At 39.2% G+C, this 19,801-nt stretch overlaps 1 protein-coding gene across 1 annotated transcript in view; it reads right to left on the bottom strand.

Moving 5' to 3' along the window:
* hcn4l (hyperpolarization activated cyclic nucleotide-gated potassium channel 4l) overlaps positions 1-16,983 on the bottom strand; it is a 32,002-nt gene extending 15,019 nt beyond the window's left edge. Inside the window, exons 1-3 of the mRNA XM_048158923.1 lie at positions 15,518-16,983; positions 4,294-4,717; positions 2,580-2,741 (exon numbers count right to left, since the gene is read on the bottom strand). Of these exons, the coding sequence (XP_048014880.1) occupies positions 2,580-2,741; positions 4,294-4,717; positions 15,518-16,158 (1,227 nt within the window). The 5' untranslated portion in view covers positions 16,159-16,983. The remainder of the gene's footprint in view (positions 1-2,579; positions 2,742-4,293; positions 4,718-15,517) is intronic.
* Between the last annotated feature and the right edge of the window lie 2,818 nt (positions 16,984-19,801).

The raw sequence follows: 19,801 nt of genomic DNA, 5'->3' as shown, positions 1-19,801 counted from the left end.
ATTCTTAATTAATATCTACAGTGTTTCTAAGTCTAAGTGTTTTTTTTTTGTAATTGCATCTTTATTTCTCATACTTGTGACTATTTCTCGTAATTGCAACATAGTTTCCCATAATTGCAACATTTTTTCTCATAATTCTCACAATTTCACCTTCATATTTCACAATGTGGCTTTATATCAAACTGCAACAATTTATAAAAACTGCAACAATTTCTTCTAATTTATGACTCCATTTAATTTAATTCCAACTTTGTTTCTCGTAATTACGACTTTGTATTTCAGTGTGGCTTAATATTGCTAAATCTGACTTTTTATCTCATAAATGGCACTTTATTTCACATAAATGCCACATTATAATTGTCACTATATCTCACAATGTGACTTCATTTCTTGCGATTGTGCCTTTGCTTTTTAGTAGTTGTGACACACAAAGGACTTTATTTCTGTCATGGCAACTCTCATGTTTGGCATGGTAATGGACATTACAATGTTGATTTGTTTGGTCTTGGCGGAATAGATCTGCTACGCTGCTGTTGCTGCTGTTTGTTATTGCTGCTTTTATTGCTGCTGCTGCTGTTGGTTATTGCTGCTTCTGCGGCTGTTAATGCTACTGCTGCTGTTATTGTTGCTGCTGTTGGTTATTGTTGCTTCTGTGGCTGTTATTGCTGCTGCTGTTGATTATTGCTGCTGCTGCAGAACAAGTACGGGACTTGCTACTGCCGATACATACACAACACACTGCTGTGAAAAAGTAAGACATACTGTTATTGCTGCTGCTGTTGGTTATTGCTGCTTCTGCGGCTGTTATTGCTACTGCTGCTGTTATTGCTGCTACTGTTATCGCTGCTGCTGTTATTGTTGCTGCTGTTGGTTATTGTTGCTTCTGCAGCTGTTATTGCTGCTGCTGTTGATTATTGCTGCTGCAGAACAAGTACGGGACTTGCTACTGCCGATACATACACAACACACTGCTGTGAAAAAGTAAGACATGCTGTTATTGCTGCTGCTGTTATTGCTACTGCTGCTGTTTTTGCTGCTTCTGGGGCTGTTATTGCTACTGCTGCTGTTATTGCTGCTGCAGCTGCTGTTGGTTATTGCTGCTGCTGCTGCTGTTATTGTTGCTGCTGTTGGTTATTGCTGCTTCTGCGGCTGTTATTGCTACTGCTGCTGTTATTGCTGCTGCTGTTGGTTATTGTTGCTTCTGCGGCTGTTATTGCTACTGCTGCTGTTATTGTTGCTGCTGTTGGTTATTGTTGCTTCTGTGGCTGTTATTGCTGCTGCTGTTGATTATTGCTGCTGCTGCAGAACAAGTACGGGACTTGCTACTGCTGATACATACACACTGCTGTGAAAAAGTAAGACATGCTGTTATTGCTGCTGCTGTTGGTTATTGTTGCTTCTATGGCTGTTATTGCTGCTGCTGTTGATTATTGCTGCTGCTGCAGAACAAGTACGGGACTTGCTACTGCTGATACATACACACTGCTGTGAAAAAGTAAGACATGCTGTTATTGCTGCTGCTGTTATTGCTACTGCAGCTGTTTTTGGTTATTGCTGCTGCTGTTGGTTATTGCTGCTTCTGTGGCTGTTATTGCTACTGCTGCTGTTTTTGGTTATTGCTGCTGCTGTTGGTTATTGCTGCTTCTGTGGCTGTTATTGCTACTGCTGCTGTTTTTGGTTATTGCTGCTGCTGTTGGTTATTGCTGCTTCTGTGGCTGTTATTGCTACTGCTGCTGTTATTGCTGCTGCTGCAGAACAAGTACGGGACTTGCTACTGCTGATACATACACAACGCTGCTGTGAAAAAGTAAGACATGCAGTTATTGCTGCTGCTGTTATTGCTACTGCTGCTGTTTTTGCTGCTTATGTGGCTGTTATTGCTACTGCTGCTGTTATTGCTGCTGCAGCTGCTGTTGGTTATTGCTGCTGCTGATGTTGGTTATTGCTGCTTCTGCGGCTGTTATTGCTGCTGCTGTTGATGATTGCTGCTGCTGCAGAACAAGTACGGGACTTGCTACTGCCAATACATACACAACACAATGCTGTGAGGAAGTAAGACATGCTGCTGCTGTACAATATAGCCTACATGAATTACCCATAGCAGATCTATACAGGTGGAGCTGGGGAAGGTGGAGGGTTTCTGAAAGTGCTGAAAACTGCTACAGCAAATGCTGACCAAGTATTTGAAAGTTGAGCAGCCAGCTCATTGGCCACTGATACAGCAGGAACCAATCAGCTGTGCCCTATAGAGAATGATGTGATTGCAAGCAGATTGAGTTAAGGACCTATCAGCCTGCACCATCTATAATTTTATGACAGAACTTTGTATTTCTCAATGTAAACTTCATCTCACAATTACCCTGTTATTTTTACTCTGAGGCAGAAACAGCCTTCCATCATTCAAAATGTTCTATCCAGGCCATTTATTCTGTTTTCCAGCAGTTATGTAAATACAGGCATTCTATTCTGCTGCATATATGTCATCAGGTTTTTTTCAGAATGTGGATACTGGAATAAAAAAAACTTCTGCCCATGTAAAATAAACAAGAAACAAACATGGATTGGCCCTTCACACTTACCACCATTTTGTTTTTGGCCACCCAGCAATCTGAAGGGAAATCCTGCAGCATGGGCACCAGGAACTGCAAGCATCCGTCCCAGTGGCACAGCAACAACATCATTCCAATGAGATTCACAATGCGCACCATGGCACTAGCCAGATCATAGGTCATGTGAAAAATCTAAAGGAAAAAGAGGTCAGAGATGTGCGACCATGATGGCAGAACTAGAATATGCTGCATTGGGTCACAATTAAGATTTAATCCTCACTCAGTTCTAGGCCACATTGTCCTTAAGCTGGTTTTTAGTAGCAAAATGCTTGGCTTGTGGAGTATTACATAAGGTACTGTATCTCTTCTGCTAATGTCACTAATAGTTCCTAGGAGATCAGTGGGAGGCCAAAAGAGAGGCTGATGTTACCCACAATCCATAACGGCACCAATGCACCACCCCCCAGTGAACAAAAAGATGGCGTTCCCAAATAGCAGTAATTAAAGTGCGAAATCCAATAGATTTCCGTTAACTTGCAAAGTTGGGGGCCGATAGGGTTGAGCGATCGAAGCAATTAAAGGGTCATGGTGCACTCTTTTAACTTTGCCATGGACAAACAATGGTTAGGTCGAGTAACACATTGCTGTCTGCAATTGTGGCTAATTGCAGCTTGATTTAGAAGCAGCTTTCTTTGGCAGAGCTAAAATTAAATCCACGTGATGGGAAAACAGTCCCTGAGTTTCAGATACGAGTGTGACTTTTTGTCCATTGTAGCTGACCGTGATTTTAACAAGTAGGGTGTGTTCCTGGATCAACACTTGTTGGTCCTAGAACAACATTTCCATTAGCCATTCTATTAGGTCACTATTAAGGTCAATTCACACGTTACAGACAGATGTCGACCAACAGCAAAAGATACTTTGTTGGGTTTTTTCGGATCAGTGTGTTACTCCTGTCGGCGTCTGTCGGTGCTTGTTTTCGCCAGTTGAACATTGTCGGGTTGTGGGATGTCCGAGAACTGACTTTAATCTAGTGATTGTTCACGATGGCTGGCATCTATTGGTGCAGTGTGAAACTGCCTTTAGAGGACACTGTTACCAATCATTTCCCCCTGATTCCATAGGTATTTAAAAGAAGAGTCCATTCAAAATTAAATTTCTGCCATCATTTAAATGTTGTTCCAAACCTAAAGGTGTTGCATAGTCCCCTATCCTCACCAAGGCAGTAATATTATGAAATATCATTACAATTTAAAATAACTGTTTACTATTTTAATATATTTTAAAATGTAATTTATTCCTGTGATATTTCATCATCATTACTCCAGTCTTCAGCGTCACAAGGTCCATCATTCTAATATTATTATCAATGTTGAAAACAGTTGTGCAAGAAAAAAACCCCTACTGACCCCAAACTTTTCAACAGTAGTGCATATATTAAAATAAGCAGTATTTTTGGTACTTCTATGGTACTTTTATATTTTTTTGTCATTTTAGAGCTCAACAGCCCAAATCCCCATTCTTTATGACTTGAGAATGACATGAGGGTGAGTAAATGAATGGCAGAATTTTAATTTCAAGTAAAAGAAAATTGCTTTAATGGTTTACATTACGGTTACAGTTGTGTTTATGGAATGAGTATATTCATTAGAAACGGTATGGGAATATTAAACAAGCCGCAAGAAAATGTGTTTATTTGCAATAGATATGTTACAATCTAACAGTCAACACAGGTGTATCTTACCTCCTCCCATTGGTGGATGTATCTAATGAGTCTGGACAATCTCAGTAGCCGAAGCAGACTGAGTATTTTAGTGAAACGCACAATCCTCAAAGCTCGTGCCGTCTTGTAGAAGTCCGAGTCGATTCGTGTCTCAACAATGAGGAAGATGTAATCCACAGGGATGGAGGAGATGAAATCGACAGCGAACCAGCTCCGAAGGTACTTCACCTTGATCTGCTGAGGGTCCAGAATGATTTCCGTGCTGTCTTCTTTGACGATCCCGGTGCGGAAGTTCAGCACCAAGTCAACCAGGAAGAATGTATCAGAGACCACGTTAAAGACTATCCAGGCGGGAGTGTGTTCATCTTTAAAGAAGGTGATGCCTACGGGGATGATGATCAAGTTGCCCACCATCAAGAGCAGCATGATCAGGTCCCAGTAGAACCTGGAGGACATAAAATAGACAAAGCGTTAAGAACAGAAGAGCCTATAATGACCTTTGGAGCCATTACCGATTAAAGGCAATTAAAGATTATATATTACAGTAAAGTGCTTCTTTTTTAATAGTAGTTGAATTCTCTTTTACATACAGATCAACATGCACAGAAACATTTAAAGGGATAGTTCACCCAGTAATGAAATTTCTGTTATTAATTACTCACCCTCATGTTGTTCCATACCTGTAAGACTTTCATCTTCGGAATGCAAATAAAGATCTTTTTGATGAAATCTGAGAGCTTTCTGTCCCTCCATTGACTGCTACATAACTATCACTTTGAGGCTTCAAAAAGTTCATGAAGACATTGTAAAACTAATCCATATGAATTGAGTGGTTTGGTACAAATTTTCTGAAAAGACTTGATCGCTTTATATGATGAACAGATTGAATTTAGGCTTATATTCACATATAAACATTCATCAACTCACACATCAGTTGTGGTAAACAGAAGCTCAAGCATGTTCGCTTGACGTTCGAGAACCATTGAGGTTCGTTCTCGATTACACAGCACATTTGAGCTTCCGCAAGAGGTTTGTTCTCGTGTTTCGATTGAGCTTCTGTTTATGTTCACTGATCAAAGTTTATATGTGAAAAAAAGCCTAAATTAAATCTGTTCATCATATAAAGCGACCGAGTCTCTTCAGAAGATTTGGATTAAACCGCTCAATTGACCATTTGCAAAGACCCGCCCCCTTTAGTTACTGTTGCTATGTCCCAAAAACCATGCTGCTCTCACGCCACACATCATGTTCTCACGCAGTGAAAAATACATCGGGGAGCAAAGAGGACACTGACAACGCATCGACAGACAAGACAGAGCAGGTTACTTTTGAAATGAAACCAAGTCTCAAAGAAATTTAAACAATAAATACCGTTTTGTGGCTCTTTAATGTGTCGTGACAGATCACTATAACACCTTAGTTCAAGCGGCTCGTGAACCGATCATCGCTTCCTACTAGCTAATTTAATAGCATCAAATACACATGAATGAACATCAGAAGGAATGTTGTTTCAACCGTGGAAATACGTCAAGTTCAAGTCCACTGATTTTAATCTACTAACTCCCCTGACAGCAGATTTGGCGTTATGATTGGTTAGATCACCTGTCAATCAAACTCCTGGCGAAGGGTCAATTCATATAGATTTGTTTTACGATCTCTTTTTGACCTTTTCTAAGCGTCAAAGTGTCAGTTGCGTAGCTGTCTATGGAGGGACAAAAAACTCTCAGATTTCATCAAAAAGATTTTCATTTGTGTTCCGAAGATAAAAATGAAAGTCTTATGGGTTTGGAACGACATGATGGTTAGTAAATGATGACATAATTTTCATTTTTGGGTGAACTAACCCTTTAAGACCAACTAGCAAGCTCACACAGAACTGAAAAGCATGTAGTTAAACTGATGCGCCACGGAATAATTGATAAGATGCATGCCTTGAAAGCACTGTTAGTGGTTTTGGGTACATGCATCAGCCAAATGCATACACATAATCATCTGCCATAATTTCCTCAAGATAAGTATTATGATGTCAGTAATGACAAACACTAATCTAAAAACCGTACTCAGGATTCCTTTTGAACGCTTCATGAGCTCAGACCCTGACTGACGCTGGAAATGGCTGGCTGTCTGGTTGGGCTATTACTTCTCGTTTATGGATGAGTTCCCTGTTTGGTAATTGGATGTGTCGTACGTATGTAAATGAAAGGGGCTGGAAGACATCCAGGAGACCTCTGGCAATACCGCCATTTCATCAATAAAAGATCTGCTGGGTGAAACGTTTACACAAAAACAAGCCGCCATAATTGCTGAATGCAGCATTAATTACCCCATTGGCCCTTACATGCCAAAATGAGCCTTTTCTGGTTGCACAAAACATTCAATAATGCTTCTAATATTTCACACTATTTTACTTTATTTGCCTGGCTCTTATCCCCATATGCTAATATTCATTCAAATCATTGGATATACACCACAAACTGAAGTCGTTGAATAGCATTCTTCATTTATAGCGTGGTAGAGAGCTAGTTGGTTAATAAATTCCAGTCCTTTGCTGCTGTTGTAATTAAGCAGGAATCGATCACACAAAGGGTTGATAAACCATCCAGCTCGGTATGGATTGCAAAGAGAGAATGAGGCTCTCAGCATTTCAGAGTTGTCCAGTGGGATTAGGTGTTGTTTGACACCATGGACAAGAAAAAAAACATTCTGTTCGATTTTAGACTTGGCCCTTATATTTGTGTATAAATAGGTCACAATGTTTTCTTCAGTGACAAATTGCTTGTGAAATGATCACAGAAACGATCAAAAGCAGATTATCCATGATCTCACACAGTATCAGATCATGACTGAAGGTTACACTTATCAGCAATCATATTAGTGTAAACAACCATAAACACATAAAAAAGCTATACTGTTACACAGACAGCTGAAAATTGGGGTTTTGATGTTTTGAGTTTTGCCAAAAGTATAAAAATCCAACATTTAGTTAACGTTCTGTCAAGGTTCTCTAAAAGTAATGATAAAAATGTTCATCCAGTAATGTTAATAGAATGTTTCTTCAATGTTGTGGTCTAATAATGTTCTCAAAATGTTAGCACAAAAACATTATTTATTTATACATCATTCGTATTTTTTTTTCGGAAATGTTTTAGTTGGAAGTTTTAGTACGTCTAACATTTTTTAATGTCTAACGGCGCTTGTCAATGTCAAAATGATTGCCAATCAGATCAAAGAAGGCGGGGCTTAATGTTAAAGTGTGAATTCCAACGCAACACTTTTAGTTTTTACAGTGAAAGAGTGCGTGCGTGGTAAGATATAAGTATCTAAACATTAAATTTAGAAAATACTTTTGTTAGCTGGGTTCTTGTCTGGGAAAACTGTACAAAATATTAAAGGTGCCCTAGAACTTTTTTTAAAAAGATGTAATATAAGTCTAAGGTGTCCCCTGAATGTGTCTGTGAAGTTTCAGCTCAAAATGCCCTATAGATTTTTTTAAATTCGTTTTTTTAACTGCCTATTTTGGGGCATCATTATAAATGAGCCGATTCAGGGCTACTGGCCCTTTAATTCTCCTGCTCCACGCCCTCTCCTGCCTTGAACAGTGCATAAACAAAGTTTACACAGCTAATATAACCCTCAAATGGATCTTTACAAAGTGTTCGGCATGCATGCGTCGGATTATGTGAGTATTGTAAACTGTTATATTGTTTACATTTGATTCTGAATGGATTTGAGGCTGTGCTCCGTGGCTAACGGCTAATGCTACACTGTTGGAGAGATTTATAAAGAATGAAGTTGTGTTTATGAATTATACAGACTGCAAGTGTTTAAAAATGAAAATAGCGACGGCTCTTGTCTCCGTGAATACAGTAATAAATGATGGTAACTTTAACCACATTTAACAGTACATTAGCAACATGCTAACAAAACATTTAGAAAGACGATTTACAAATATTACTAAAAATATCATGTTATCATGGATCATGTCAGTTATTATTGCTCCATCTGCCATTTTTCGCTATTGTTCTTGCTTGCTTACCTAGTCTGTTGATTCACCTGTGCAGATCCAGACGTTAATACTGGCTGCCCTTGTCTAATGCCTTTCATAATGTTGGGAACATAGGCTGGCATATGTAAATATTGGGGTCATACATATTAATGATCCCGACTGTTACGTAACAGTCGGTGTTATGTTGAGATTCGCCTGTTCTTCGGAGGTCTTTTAAACAAATGAGATTTATATAAGAAGGAGGAAACAATAGAGTTTGAGACTCACTGTATGTCATTTCCATGTACTGAACTCTTGTTATTTGACTATGCCAAGATAAATTCAATTTTTCATTCGAGGGCACCTTTAAGGATTAATTTTGCACTACACAGATTTGTCCAATTAAATTCTCCCAACAATAATGTTCCTAAGACCACCTTCAGTTGACCAGCAACTAGCATTTTATTAGCTAGCATAACCTACAAAAATAAAAAAAGAAAGCCTTATAATATATCCCACTCAAACTTACTGTTTTAATAAGAAATACAGTACAAAAACCTGTGCTTTGCTTGTCAATCTATTTCATGGAGTCTTATCTGAATAAAGTATCTGAATAAAATTACGCTAATATTATATGCTGCTTCTCTGGCAAGATAATACTATAATCACATGTATGTTAAATACCTACTTTTTAAGCGCAATATAAAATCTAGGTTTAATCAAATGGAAAAATACTATTTCCACTCTTCTGCATTGCATTGCTCTATTTTACATAGCTTGAAATGAGCTTTGGGGAGATTAAACAAGAACAAACCATCTATAGGAAGTGTCACTAAATCTGCCAGATTATTCTCAGACAGTTTTCAGATTATAAAGGATTTGCCATTGACATTTAGCCTTGGACAGATGCTCCAGTGGTCAAAGCAGTCAGTAGGCAAAAAGAATAAGTAATACAGCAACATGTGCTGAACTGTTTGTACCGTACACTTATGCAAGAACTAAAACCGTTAAAAGAAAACAAAACCGCATTATAATAATTTCTGTAAAATGTTAAATTTATAGTTTTCAGTAAGAAACTATGCTGTATTTAAGACCACGTCACAGAATTCTACACAGTCCCCAGACCTTGTGTATTTGTTAGTTAAATATTTTAATAAATAATACATTTTTCCACATTTAAACCAAATTTTTTTCCCTCAAAATAAGCATGAAAATTGAAAGGAAAAACAACAACAACAAACAGATTCTGTCTGGGCCTACCAATTAGTTGGTAATCTCTTCATATCACATCACATCACATCACAGTATTTTCTTGGTCCACTTAATCTCAGGATTATATTATGGTCTGTAAGCTTCCATCATGTGTATATTAGCCTTTACACTGTCAGTGAATTTAAAGTTCGTTTCAATTAACCGGTTCACTTCATCAGATTGATTCGCTTAAGAATCGGACATCACTAGTCATGCAACATGTATATGCAACCATCAACCCACACTGTTACTAGAGCCCTAATTGTATTGGGAATATCCAACTGTAACCACATTATAGACATGTGTAAACAAGTGATATATCATATGAACCTACACTATAAACAACCAGAAACCACAAGAGTCATTTGCAAGCAATGTGAATCTCAGATTGTCACAATATACTGTAAAATGGACACCTGCCGTGGGTATGAACTTGAGAAATACTAGCTTAGAAAAGTGGAAATAGTTCTGCAAGAAAGTCTAGCATTGTTTGTGTGGCCTTCATTGGAGTTGTATGGATCTTTAACAACCCTATTTAGGCTAAAAATCAACTAACAGATGAGAGTCACTGTTAAATGACAGCAGAGGGAACACATTTCATCCAAACAAAAGCCTTTGCAATAATCAGCTTTCTGTTACAATCTGCCAAAAATACACTCTCCATTCTCATTCTCTATCTGTTGCTGCTTAGCATATTATGAGTCCTAATTGTCTTTCCCAATCCCCATCCCTCCAATTGTGATGATCTCTCTGTGGAATCTGTGTCAACTCTACTCACCAGATCTAGCCATCATCCCGAATGCTCTGCACCAGAGCTCAACCAGTCGCTCTGGCCTCTGGAGTTCCCTGCAGAACGCTAATGTGTTGGGTACATAATAATAGGTTTATGCAAGACTATTGCCACGATTCACTTGGGTGGCTGTCATGCTGCCGTCATGCAAAAGAATCAAATTAATACAGATAAAAGGTCTAAAGGATGTTTCTTCAATGATGGGCACTTTTGGCCTTGTAGGCCTTTAGAAAGTGAACTCAACCCAGACCTACATCACACTCACTAGTTCTGTCATGACAACTCTCAGAGTGTTTGGCATGGTGATGGATATGACAATGTTGATATGTTTGGTCTTGGCGGAATAGATCTGCTACACTGCTGCTGCAGAGCAAGTATGGGACTTGCTACAGCTAATAGGTACACAATACATCTGCTGTGAGCAAGTAAGACATGCTGCTGCTGTGCAATAGCATTCATGAATTACGCAAAGCAGATCTATACAGGTGGAGCTGGGGAAGGAGGAGGGTTTATGAAAGTGCACTGCAACTGCTACAGCAAATGCAGACCAAGCATTTGAAGGTTGAGCTGTGATCTCATTGGCTGCTGATACACATAAACAAATCAGCTGTGCTCCATAGAGAATGATGTGATTGCAAGCAGATTGAGTTAAAGGAACACTCCACTTTTTTTGAAAATAGGCTCATTTTCCAACTCCCCTAGAGTTAGACAGTTGAGTTTTACCATTTTCAAATCCATTCAGCCAATCTCCGGGTCTGGCGGTACCACTTTTAGCATAGCTTAGCATAGTTCATTGAATCTGATTAGACCATTAGCAATGATATTATGCAGTGCCTGTGACCCCCTGCTTGCACAGGGAGCGTGCCTTGCAACCATGGAGACATTTGTGAGAGACGCCACGTAATATCATTGCGCCTGCTGCACCCATGGGATGGCAGCAAAGTTTCTTGATTATTACGCCGGAATGAGAGTATAGTTCCTAGCCATATCGGCCTAGAAAATCGCAACTTTTCATTTTCTGTCGGTCTTAGTACACGATGTAACTACAGAAGAGTCAAGTTTTAAATAGGAAAAATATCTAAACTCTTTGGTCATTTTTGAGCGAGATGCTAACGGTCTAATCAGATTCAATGAACTATGCTAAGCTATGCTAAAAGTGCTACCGCCAGACCCGGAGATCAGCTGAATGGATTCGAAAACAGTAAAACTCAACTGTTTAACTCTAGGGGAGTTGGAAAATGAATTTTTTCCAAAAAAAAAGTGGAGTGTTCCTTTAAGGACCTATCGGCCTGTGCCATCTAGAGTTTCATGACAGAACTTTGAAAGAAATGGGCCCCTTTGCTGTATTTTAAAATGATCAAACCTATAGTACACAAACCCCCAAATGTCTTTACCATAGAGACACAATGCTATCACAAACAAATCAAATAATTTTTCATAATAAATGTTAACATTATATGGTTATTGGGCTTTAATTTTAAAAAATGAGGAAGATATCTGGAAGAATATGGGTAACCAAACAATTGATGGACCCCAATGACTTCCATAGTATTTTTTTTTCCTGTTTGGTTATCCATATTCTTCAAAATATCTCCTTTTGTGTTCAGCAGAGAAAAGAAATTCATGCAAGTTTGGAACAACTTGAGGGTGAGTAAATTGATGACAGAATTCAGAAAAAAATGGTATTACACTTGACATTTCTGCCCCCCTCACTTTTTTGTAGCTGTGCTTAAAATAGTTGTAAGATATGATATGCTGTTTATTATTATTATTAATAAAAAAGTATGATTTTACACTGATACTTTAAGGTTTATACCAGAACAATGAAATGGCTCCAAAAAATGAAATGGCTCAAAAAATTTAAACCATAACAACTTTTCTCTTAATGTTTAAAATAATGTGTATTAACATCTGTTCACAAAAGGGTCATAATCCTTTAAAAGTTGTCATGAAATGGCTTGATAAAAATCCATAAAAATAAAATAAATGTAAATAAACCTTCATGTGACACAAAATATGTTAGTTTTTAAAAAAAAAATCAACCTCTGGGACACAAAAGTGCGCAACGTTGAAGAAACACCAGCTTAAGCACAGAATTCCACATCCATTGCAGTAATATGTTTAATGTATAATTTAATAAAGAGAGCTAAAATGTTTGCTCTGTTAAAAATGGCTAAAATGTTTGTCACTTTTTTTAGTGACGGAGGATTTTTTTTTTTTTATCTCTGTGAGAGAGCAGTGCTTTCATTCTCCACTGAAGCTAATGGAGAAATGATGTGATGCACCATATTGTTTAGCAGAAAATTATATTTCCTATGCTTTCCAAATGCACTGCAGAACAGAGCTGCTCTGTGGTGATTCATTAAAAAAGCACGTCTCTTTGCTTCACTTATTCCAGAACCCCTTGAACACTGACGCTAACCTTCCACCCCCTCTCAGCAGCTCTACATTCTGACACTCTCTTCTCATTTTCTGCATCAACCAGGTGATGCAATCAGCAAATGGAACTCCCTGCATCGCCCATCCCCTTCCTAACAGTGCTGAGGGGAGGAAGGTCAGAGAGCACGGGGAGAGAGGGATGTAGCAAGTGCAAGAGGAAGGAGACAAGGGCAAATGTGAAAATGACACCTGAAAATGCCAGACGACTAAGGACGTTGCCTCTTGTGACAGGTGAATCTTTACAAATCACCTGCTGCTGTGTTTTTTGGGTCCTCAACAGGTCTCGCTGACACATTTTTCTCGGTTCTTTATTGGCATTGATGGTTCCATGAAGAACCTCTGATATCCATCAAACCTCACCATCACAAAAGGTTCTTTATATTGAAAACATTCTGCAGATTGTTAAAAATTTCTTCACTCCAAAGAAAAAAATGGGTCTTTTAAGAGCAAAACCCTCTTATTTTAAAGAGTTTTCAGTCAGATGACATGCTGAATGGTTTGGATGTTGTATGGTTTCGCCAGTACAAATGCTACTGAAGTTAAAGGATTAGTTCACTTTCAAATGAAAATTTCCTGATAATTTACTCACCCCCATGTCATCCAAGATGTTCATGTCCTTCTTTCTTCAATCAAAAAGAAATTAAGGTTTTTGAGAAAAACATTCCAGGATTTTTCTCCATATAGTGGACTTCAATGGACATCAGAAGGTTGAAGGTCAAAATTACAGTTTCATTGCAGCTTCAAAGCATTCTACGTGATCCCAGACGAGAAATAAGGGTCTTATCTAGAGAAACTATCGCTCATTTTCAAAAAAAAAAAAAAAATGTATATACGTTTTAACCATAAATGCTCATCTTGAACTAGCTCTCTTCTTCTTCTTCTTCTTCTCTATTTGTATTCCAGCAAGTGTAGACACTGCTAATGTATTACTGCCCTCCACAGGTCAAAGTTTGAACTAATTTGTCATATACAATATGCTAGTGCACGTAATATAACAATTAGTTCAAACTTTGACCTGTGGAGGGCAGTAATACACTTAGCATTGTCTACACTGCTGGAATTCAAATAGAGAAGAAGAAGAGAGCTAGTTCAAGATGAGCATTTATGGTTAAAATGAATATAATTTTTTATTTTTTTTCGAAAATTACCAATCGTTTCACTTGATAAGACCATTATTCCTCATCTGGTATCGTTTAAAGCCCTTTCAAGCTGCACTGAAACTGTAATTTTGACCTTTAACCATTTGGAGGCCATTGAAGTCCACTATATGGAGAAAAATCCTGGAATGTTTTCATCATGAACATCTTGGATGACATGGGGGTGAGTAAATTATCAGGAAATTTTAATTTGAAAGTGAACTAATCCTTTAAAGGGAAACAATAAGAAAAATCCATAAAAAACAGGGCCCAATATGTTTTTTTTAGATTTATTTTTGCCTTTCTTATGATAATAGGATAGTAAGAAAACAGGAAGCGAAGTGGGAGAGAGGGGGACAGGATCGGGAAAGGTCCACAAGCTGAGACTCAAAGTCGGGTCGCCTGAAGCGCAAAAGCGCTATATGTCGGCGCTGCCCACAAGGCTATTGGCGCCGACCCAACATACTGTGTTAATAAGGAATTTTCCATATTGACTTTTCACAGGTGTTTGTTTTACTAATATTCTGAATTACGCATTGCAAAGAAACAAAACCAAAACAAACAAAATGAAAATACTGCCATTATTTACTCACCTTCATCTTGTTCCAACCCTGTATGACTTAATATATGTATGACTTATGTGGAACAGAGGATTGTTTTTTTGTCCATACAAAGTCAATGGGGTCCAAACAAAACAAACAAACAAAAATGTTTTTTGACTTTCCATTGACTTTCATTGTAAGCAGATGTTTAAAAAAACAAGTCATACAGGTTTGGAACGAAATGAGAATGATTAAATGATGACAGAATTTTCATTTCTGGTGAAGCTACTGTCAATTCAACGTCCACATTTGCAACACTATTGTAGCACAACCCCAATTTAAGTCTTTCATTTCATCTGATATCCAAAACAATGTGGCAAAAGCTCATTAGAAGCGCATAACTGCTCGGCTTACACGCCGTCCTGACTGTGCGAAGGCCATGTGGTCCATTTCAGCTACCTGACTGTTAGTATACTGCCCCCTCCAACTCAGACCGTTCAGCCACACCAACCAGAGTGCCATTAAATAAATTGTGTTGTCGTAATCCTCTCTTATGTTTGCTCTCAATAATGCTTGTCGTCATGTTAACCCATTTTGATCACCCTATACAGCTCTGTTAGAGAGAAAACAGCAGCGTCGCATTAGAACAACACAAATCTAAATATGATTGTGCGACTTATTTCAATGCAGTAAAAGTAAGAGATTAGGGACAGCTCACTTCTGTGATGGTGCAGTGAAAGTTTCACACAACGAGTGCCAAAACAATCACAGAAACTCATAGGCACCGAGACAGGTGGCACGTTTGCCCTTGCATTATGTGTTCTGGCAATGTGGATGGTATCAATGTCATTCAAACAGGAAAGAGGTGAATATGACCAGGTAATGTTAGTGAAGGCAGCAGCATGGGCCTGATTTTAATATCCTTGGCAAGCTCAAGGACACAGAAAGACGTTTTTAAAAACAAAACTATAAAATAGGCTGTATTTAATCTTCTCAGACATGTGAGCAAAGCTCAATATCAGTTTAATTTTGGAGAGCTCCTTGCTGGAGGCCTAATGGCAGTGGGAATATTTGCATAGACGATAATTTGACAATGAATTACCTGAAGTCACTATATGGGTGAATGATCCAAAAGCCTGCAGATTTGACCCGTTCTTGCTCGCGCTCCACTGCCTTCTCGCTCCCGAACATTCGAAGCGAGAACTTGTTGACTCCCGGTTGAAGCATCGCTCCAAACTGCCTGTGCATAAAGCCCGCCTGGTATAACCTCTCATCGTCCGGCAGGATCTGATCGATACCCTCCAACTTTACGAAAGTGGACTGTTCTTCTGAGGGCGCCTGCTGTGCCCCGTCGCCGCTACCGCCCTGCGCGCCCTGGCTCTCTCCAGGTCCGGTTTGCTCCAAGGGACCTTCGTCCTCGGGGCTCGCATCCCCGATGAGGCGCCTCTGCTCCGCCAGATCCGCGTCTGGAGCATGTCGGCTGGTGATGGAAGAGAGGCTGCCCCTGAACCTCCGGCAGTCGCCGTTCACGTTGGTTCTGAAGGGTCTCCCCACATCGGTCTCCGCGTCTCCGCTCTTGGCCTCGCTGACACCTTTAGAGCTCCCCGTGGAGGGAAGATGCTTCATCCTGACACTTTTCCTCCGAGTGTCCTTGTCGCTGTCTTCGCCGTCTCGAGTCATAGCACCCTTGTGTCCAAACTGATGTGGCAAGCTATAGAGACGTTTGCGCATGGAAGAATGCATTGTGATCGACCACCTTAACAGAACAAATGACAGTCGGTATCATCTGAGAAGAGGCAGGAAAATAGGTCGTCAAAAATATGAATGCACAAATATGCATCCCGCTGCATCTGTAATACTAGACACCGATTCCGAGAGCGCAGAATCAAAGCGCGCACACTGGATGCGGGAAGACGGACGGACGTGTCTGAACGAGAAGCAATTTGACGCGCGTCTCAATGACAAATCATTGCACCCCCTTTTCAAACTACTCTTGAAACAGCACTTACGAAGCACCCGGCCATTGACACATCAGTAATCCAGTGTGCAAAAGATGTCCAGTTCAGTTGTGGTAACATGCGTGAGGATGGATAATCTATTACGTTGCCATAGAAGCGCAGACAGCAAATAAGCACGCACCACCTAAACCGACTGTTAGGGGTGTAGCAAAAAAAAAAAAAAAAAAAAAGACATATGGCATGACATCTTCAGCTTGCCTATCTTTGCTGATGTGTATTTTCGCTAAACATTAAATAAAAAAATTGCAAAATGGCAAAACTAACGTTTTTACGTCATTCAGTGTATTACGTCAAGAAGCCTGATGGAAAAGAATTGGTATTGTTCCAGGCTAACAGCTGTTTATCAGTTGGCTTGACAGAATCAGACCAACAGGGAAGAAGTCAAAACAAAAAAGTATGTTTTCGTTTTACGTAAGGATTCGCGATATTCAACAGCGTTTTCAAACGTTTTAGTAACCATAAAAGTTGAAATCGCGTTCACTGGAGAAAGTAACCATGGCAACAGTTCGCTGGTTAGGATCAGTATCGGACGTAAAGCGACAAAACATATCACTTTATTGTAGATTATTCACACAACAAAATAATAAAATACTTGTCTTTAAAGTCACCATGAAATTAAATTTCTTTTTATTTCGGTATTTATTATAAATTATTACCCTATTTATTAGGCTATAAATTATTTATATATATTTTTTAAATTCATACGCCCTTGTTATCTTTAATCAAAATAACTTCCCCTGTGAGGCCAGACAACCTGTCACTCACATGAGATCGACCAATAGCAAACCACAACAATTCAAGCAATTCCCGATGGACAAATTCAAGTCCATGTCTACATTTTTTCTTGTTCGAGAAGCCGTTTCACTCGGATATACATCACAATAGAGAAGAAAAGACTATCGCAACTTCCGTTTCGTGCGACTTTAAAGGGTTAGTTCACCCAAAAATGAAAATAATGTCATTAATTACTCACCCTCATGGCGTTCCACACCCGTATGACCTTCGTTCATCTTCAGAACACAAATTAAGATATTAAGATAGAAATTAAGATAGGGAGCAATGACATTTCCTCTCTCAAGATTCATAAAGGTACTAAAAACATATTTAAATCAGTTCATGTGAGTACAGTGGTTCAATATTAATATTATAAATCGACGAGGATATTTTTGGTGCGGCAAAAAAACAAAATAACAACTTATATAGTGATGGCCGATTTCAAAACACTGCTTCATTAAGGCCGGAACACACCAAGCCGACGGTCGGCCGTCTGGCAGTTTTTGTTCGTCGGCCGACTAAGTTTTCTCAGTGTGTTCCACACCGTCGGCTGAAGTTGGTCCTCGTCGGCTTTTTTTGGCCGATTCGAAATGTTGAATTGGCATCGGAGCTCGTCGGTCCGTCTGATCATTCTGATTGGCTATTCAGCTACTGCCACCTGCTGGTTCGGAAAGGCATTTCATCTCACGCAGGCGCAGAACTGACGTGCTACTTGTGCCAACCCTGCAGTCTGCTTTCGTCTCCACTAGTTTGTCGGCTTTGGCTTGGTGTTTTCTGGCCTTTAAGCTTCGGAGCGTTATGAATCTTTTGTTTCGAATCATGATTCGGATCGCGTGTCAAACCGCCAAACTGCTGAAATCACGTGACTTTGGCGCTCCGAACCACTGATTCGACACAAGAGATTCATAACGCTCCGAAGCGTCATGAAGCAGTGTTTTGAAATCAGCCATCACTATATAAGTCGTTATTTTTCAATACATATCGATACTGAAATATCTGAAATGCTCCAGTACTCATTTTCCGCAAAATAGACATACAATACCAGCTGCGGTTTCTCGCTCTCTCATCTCTCCGACAGCGAGTTGACACAGTTACCCGCCTCCCCTCACTCACTTGTTTCATTTGCACTGGATGAATATTGTTGGTGTTACAGGACTTGAATTTCGGCGTAGGATTGTGTGTATTGCGCACAACTTTACTTATTTAAGTGCGCACAAATAAAGCCAACTCTTAGTACTAAATTGAGTTTTTTTTCACTGCTTATTGCAGTCATATACACACAAAACAGTGTCTAAATGCCAGTCATGGCGAGTATTCACGTAAAAACAGTCAGTTATGCTTTAAGTGAACGTAAACAATTGAGAAAGAAAATGCATGTGAAACAGTATAATAGATCTGTGCGTCAGGTCTTAAAGTGACAGCAGACTAATATACCTGCTGCCAAATTATGAGATAATATTAAAAAAAAAAAAAAAAAATTTTTCACCATATGTACTGATGTCAAAATTGTAGCCAGTGAAAATGCTGATAAATATATATAAGGCTGGTTGTCAGACAATGCCATCATTGCTAAAAGAAAAAGAGGGAGACAGCTTTCAGGTTTGGTTTATTTAGGTTTGGTGTAGCTGGTGGACAAGTGTGCTAAAGTGAATGTGGTTGAACAAGATAGTGTTGCTGGTTATACTGATAAAGAGGTCTAGTGAGGACAACAGCTATGACATTCTTTATAGGGATGGATCTTGTTTTGATGTTTATGACACATCAGTGTGATGAATAAGAGAATCACACCACAAAATGTAACAGTTAATAGCCTATATGTAATTATTCTTATGAGTAATAAAATGATCAAGCCATTCATTTCAATATCCGTTATGGCATGTTTCATGTTCAAAAACAACAGCAGAAAACCCTTGTTTTAAAACATCTGTGCTTCAGCTAATGTCCTTGTTTTTACTGTGCGTCCAGATACAACATAACATGTCAGATGGTGAAGTCAGGGCACCAAGTGATCTGATGAAACAAGATACTGAGAGAATAACGGCACTATAATCTGTAAGCGCCTGGGCAAAGACAGCTTTCTGCCTTTTGAGCAGAAAATGCATTGTGACAAACACTGCCTTTCCAGGAATCATCCATCCCTATGGCTATGGTGGAGAAATGACTGTGAGATTATTCTGTTTGGATGTGATTTGTGTGTGTGTGTGTGTATTCTGTCATATGGTAACCTGCTGTCTGTGAATACAAGCTAATTCCCCCTTGTAATATTTGAATTTATAGTGTACAGGTCACATTTATGAGCTCAATCTTAAAAAATGGCTCTCACATTTTTCTGGTGCTATATAAAACTCATATGCAAATAAAATGCATATTTACAGCACAGATATGTGGTTTAAATTGAATAGCTAATAATGAGAGGAGATGATTAAACGGTATCTTGTTGTTGCAATGCCTATAACTGAAAACTGGGAGGGTGGGGGAGTGGAAGCAAACATCCAGAGACAACAAGCATTTGGAGGGTCTGAAGTTTCAGCCTTGGTCAGCGATGCCCCCCTCTGGTGCACAGACATATTTGTTTTAGGCGTAACAGTGCTGCC

Source organism: Megalobrama amblycephala, linkage group LG15, assembly GCF_018812025.1.
Source record: "Megalobrama amblycephala isolate DHTTF-2021 linkage group LG15, ASM1881202v1, whole genome shotgun sequence".
NCBI classification, from domain to species: Eukaryota; Metazoa; Chordata; class Actinopteri; order Cypriniformes; family Xenocyprididae; genus Megalobrama; species Megalobrama amblycephala.
The sequence above is the reverse complement of the archived record's forward strand: the minus strand, read 5'-3'. Positions and strand labels throughout refer to the sequence as shown.